The sequence below is a fragment of the Centroberyx affinis genome, unplaced genomic scaffold, assembly GCF_046629955.1.
Source record: "Centroberyx affinis isolate AG114_WGS23_722 - 3 ecotype Tasmania unplaced genomic scaffold, CSIRO-AGI_Caff_v1 ptg000428l_1, whole genome shotgun sequence".
In the NCBI taxonomy this organism is placed as follows: domain Eukaryota; kingdom Metazoa; phylum Chordata; class Actinopteri; order Beryciformes; family Berycidae; genus Centroberyx; species Centroberyx affinis.
The window spans coordinates 534,435-539,702 of NW_027279092.1; the positions used below are offsets into that span (position 1 = coordinate 534,435).

Consider the following 5,268-nt stretch of genomic DNA (forward strand, 5'->3'; position numbering starts at 1 on the left):
ACTATGGTAGATTTTGCTAGACAGAGATTGATTACACCATCAAATAGTGCCTTGCAAGGTTTTAGACGTAGCCTAGTCTGCGCAGGTCTGTACTGCGACGACAGAAATATCTACTGTTGCTGCTACAAAGGCATTTCCTGTACACAGATATATTATTGTTGAAGTTACCTCGAATATGTCCAAGGAAAACCCAAAAGAGCATATTCTTTAATCCGATTCATGTGCATTGGTATCCCAGGATAAGTGGCGCATTGATCCACTGTACAATTTTTGTGGGGGTAAATATAATCACGTGTTGGCGAGGCAGCCAATAGCGGCCCGGGGAGCGTTGAGAAATAATTACCTGCCTTGATTGTTCTATGGCTAGATAAAAAAGTACACATACACTCCATATAATAATCGGATGCATGTAAAAGAGTCGGGGAAGCTTCGACATGTCGACCACGGGTCCCATAAGTAATTATTATGTGGACTCCTTGATCAACCATGAAAACGAGGATGTCCTTGCTGCGACTCGGTTTTCGGCGCCCGGTTCTCACCCAGCCGGCCCTCGTCCGACTTCCCTGGTACCGGAGTGTGTTGACTATCCTTCCTGCAGCTTCGCACCCAAGGCACCCGTCTTCTCCACCTCCTGGGCCCCTGTGCACTCCCAGTCATCAGTGGTTTACCATCCATACAGTCACCAACCTCATTTAGGCACAGACTCGAGGTATATGCGGTCATGGCTGGAGCCGATATCCGGTGCCGTGCCTTTCCATGGATATCCGGGGAACAGCAGGCACTATGGGCTGAAGCCCGACGCCTTTCAGGAGCACAGAGCCGGCGAATGTCTCGGCTCCAGCGGACGCACCTACACGGATTATCTGTACTGCTCGTCTACTGACATGCGGGACAAGGCGCAGCAGAATATTCCTTCTACCGAGTCGGAGCTCCTGGCTTCAGGGAAACATAAAGAGGAGAAGCCGGAGCTAGATCCGAGTAAGTTCAAGCCTCTAGCCTTTTACAACCGGGTGGGAGTTTGGATGGGATGGTGTAAAACTGCATTTGCTTTAAGGTATTCTAACGTCTTCCATAAAGTGAGGTTATATGCTCTTTCATCCTGCCTTTTCTGTTCTGCACTGAATCGCCTCTGCTAGGGGGATAGCTTTAGGAACTATAAAAGACAAACGCTAGTAGGCTAATATAGGGGCTATAAAACGAGAAGGGGTTGTAAACATGGACTCGAAAACATACAGGAAGACTTTGAATTTGGAAAGATGTCGCATATATTTTTCTTCAAAACACGCAAATAGTTTTTTTTTTTAATAAAAAATACCCTAGACCAGCAAATCTCATCAATATCCATCAGTAAAAGCTTTATGGTTTCGTTTTACGACCATATTTTGACCCCCGTGCCATTACATACGGCACTTCAACGCATACTAAGGCGACTTTCAATTCAGTTTCTTTTTTTTTTAACTAGGCCCTTTCAGTGGGGCACCGCCACATTATATTTGAGCCTCAGTGGTGAAATAGATTATAGACCCATATAATATCGAGAAGGCGGTAAGCATAAGGCTACAGCTTATAGGCTAGTTATACATGCAAATTGGGTCTAGTCTCTTGTAATGAAACCATTCCAAAACAAATTCACATGTCTCTTCCAAACAACTTGAGGAATGTTAGGGACATATTCTAGGACTTTCACCACGGACATGTAAAGGCTTGAACCACAGGCCGTTTTATGGGCCAATAAAGTGAATAAGCGCATTGAGTATTTTACGACGGTGTTACTCAGAAGTTAAGGGGACAGGGAAGCAGAGCAGCATAGGCTTGGATAGTCCAAGACTGAGAATCTCTCCCCCAAAAGTGAACTGTTTGCAAAGCTTTAGTGACACACATCGGATTTCTGCAAGATTTGACATTGTTTTCAATTGGGGAAATTATAGCACTATCTGATGGGGCAATAGTATGGCTGCTAATCCATAGACACATATCCTAAAGGCTTAACACTCATGTCACAGTCACTTGTCATTGTTTCAGTTTGGAAAATAGCAGACAGTCTTGACCCATTGCTCTTCTGTCTTCTTATATATTTTTTTTTATTTGCAGATAACCCAGTGACAAACTGGATACATGCTCGCTCGACAAGGAAGAAGCGCTGCCCTTACACAAAGTACCAGACTCTCGAACTGGAAAAGGAGTTTTTGTTCAATATGTACCTTACTAGAGACCGCCGGTACGAGGTCGCTAGGGTCCTGAATCTGACCGAGAGGCAGGTCAAAATCTGGTTTCAGAACCGGCGAATGAAGATGAAGAAAATGAACAAAGAAAAGACCGACAGCAAAGAACAATAATCTCGCCCAGAAATGGACTATCTGAGTCAAACAACCATAATAACCACTAGTCACATGGACAGCACAGATATACCAAAACACACGACGCTCCCTTCTTCATATTTATCACTTTGTTGGATTTTTGTATTAACCTTAACTTCGAGACTATTTGATGCTGAATATATTATTTTTCCAGTGCACCTTTCTGTGTCCAGCGCTAGAAAAAACCCCACAACTTCTATGGAGACAATACATTCTACAATTTCTTCGAAATTCATTTATGTTTCTTTTGTAAGAGGAATTATACAAGTGCATTTTGGATATGTTAAATACTGTCCGAAGAATAAGAGAGAGAATACTTGAATTCTTTTGAATTTCATCTGCCCATAATTTATGATGTCCGTGTGAATGTTTCTTTCATGTTTGTTTCCTTTGTAAGTTGTTGTGCAGGTGTAGTATTTTGTACAGAAACAGAACATCTGCGATCTGACTTGTCTGTCCTGTGTTTTTGTGATAGCTGTTGATGTATACTATTTGTGCATCTCTCATTCTTTTGACTGTAGCCTACACGTTTAATTATCGAGTGTAGATATAGGCCTCTGCAAATATATACAAACGTAATCACGAAGTGCTTGTTTTCTGTATTTATTGTCACTCAAGTGTTACCATCACATATATTGCCGCCCATACGCATTTGGTAATTAGAGAATGTCTGTACACAAGGCCTGCCACACTGCCACAGAGTCTCATTCAATATCAGCCGAACTATTTTGTTGATTAAAGGATAACTGCAGGCAATGGAATTACCAAATTGCATGCTCACATTATACATATTAGAAACAGATGGATGGTTTCTAAATAATTATGCCTCCAGAATTCTTCCTTTAATATGTTTTGGCACACGAGCATTCCTCCAAGTACAAGTAAGGCCTAAATGAGCTCTGCCTTTGCGAATGGCTCGGAAATGGCGAGGTCGAAACCTTATGTTGTCAGCGTAGTTCAGGGTTTAGTAAGACAGCATTGTTTTTAATGATGTTGTGATAGACTAGTATAAACAATCTATTTAGGGTGAGCACCTCACACACTAACCTTCTTCAAATTGATTTTGATTTGATTAGGGTCTTGAGGCTTTCCTAATATATTTGTCACACGCGGACACAGTTACGGATATATTCAAGGATAGAGAGCTACGAATTAAATAAATACATACATGCCCATAAACAGTAGTTTAGTCTGGCCTACAGGAGAAGGTAAATGTCCCCCAACATACTTAGCGCCGCTTTTGGGCCAAATACTAGCACAATCTCTAGTTTTGTTTACGGTTTTACTAATTTTAGGTGGCTACAAACACTTGATTCATTTATCTTCTCATTGTATATACATTCTTTTTCTATTTTAAACCAAAAATAAGTGCTTAGGGCATGTGGGAGTTTTTTTTTTTTATAATATGCTGCATACCTTCTATATGCTAATAAATGGTTGTGCGTAAAATACTGTGAGATTTCCAAGAACTTATTGGCTTGTAAACATCAACTATGGCTAGATAAGTGGAATTACCTTCCAAATAAGATTATTAAAAAGCAAGTCTTATGTGCGCCAAGCTTATTTGTGAAATTCTGAGACTAAATTGAACAGAAGAGGTTTTTTTTTTTTGTAGCAATAAACAATTTCCCATGTCTCGCATTTGTTTCCTGGGATAGACCTAAATTGCCTTTTTGTGGTGGCAAACAATACGGACAGGATGCTGTGATTTCAAAGCCCAATCCCGTGCATTTCCGCACAGCTAAGACAAAAATGCCAGTTTTACAGCCCTGTTGGAGCTCGGCTGTTTGTCTCAAATGCAGACGAACAAAGCAAACTCGACTAACTGGCTAGACGTCTGGGCTAAATTACTTTATGGTTTTAATGGACGGTGGTGGTGGACTCGTTCAAAGGAGAGCCATGCGCTTCGTTCAGGGGACTTTTGCCTGATGGGGCAGCCGCAACCCCCCTGCACTTCATCACATGAGAGGTCTATTAGCCTACAATTAGATGGAAAAAGTCAATAGTTATTGTGCGTAAATATAAGTGCTGCAGACCACTGTTATCTCCTTTATAAGACCAGATAGCGGACAAGAAAGGACAAGAGAAACCTCAACAACTATTCAGATTCGGGAGCTCCTCTGAAATAAGATGAGACTGAAACTATGTTGCTATAGTTTCTACATGGTAAACAATTGCTTTAATTCAGTTCTAACTCTTATGGCAGCAGGTTGGTCGAATTTGGGCAAGGAAACACAGGTTTGGACAAATCTAAAGACCTTTACTGTCTACATTACAGTAGTCTCTGATTGGTGGAGTCAGTTAGGTTTAGGGCTACATCTCAACACTAGATGACGCTGTTGATCCATGTTTTGAACAAGGTCTTGTCTCTTGAATGGCTTTTACAACATGCTCTGTGGCTTGGCTGAAAAATGAAGAGTAGCCTATCGATGACAAAATGACAGATATGGTCACTCACCGCATTTTGTGTAATAGGCCACAAAGTACCACTCTGGAATGTCGTGAGCTGTTTTTTGTGTTGGGCACAGCATTTATAGATAAACAGTTGATTTGTTGTTGTTGTTGTTTTTTTTTTTTTTTTTTTTTTAAATGGCACATTTATCTGGCTGTTACTATCAGATCAATTTTATTTATTTCACTCAGTTCACTTTTTCAATTTCACTAAAAACGTATTGTCCCCTATTGTCTCATAATTTTTTTAGTTTATAAATTCTGTAGGCAAGTGGGCTTTTCTGTCATAGTTGAGTTGCAACATGTGCCCATTTTACATAATATAATTTGGCTCAAACAGATTTTAGTTACAGCAAAATATCTCACGTCTACATTTAGATGGCTTAAAAATGTCTCATAAGTTCTGTTTCTGGATTCGTGTTTTTTGTGGTTATTTTCTAATTCTGACTTTTGTGATGGT

The 5,268-nt window shown here is 40.5% G+C and overlaps 1 protein-coding gene across 1 annotated transcript; it reads left to right on the forward strand.

Moving 5' to 3' along the window:
* The first annotated feature begins 415 nt into the window (after nt 1–415).
* hoxc9a (homeobox C9a) lies at nt 416–2,912 on the forward strand. Its single transcript, XM_071516717.1, has 2 exons — nt 416–978; nt 2,092–2,912. Exons 1-2 carry the CDS (start codon nt 435–437, stop codon nt 2,334–2,336), a joined length of 789 nt encoding a protein of 262 aa, XP_071372818.1. The 5' UTR covers nt 416–434; the 3' UTR covers nt 2,337–2,912.
* Nucleotides 2,913–5,268: the final 2,356 nt, after the last annotated feature.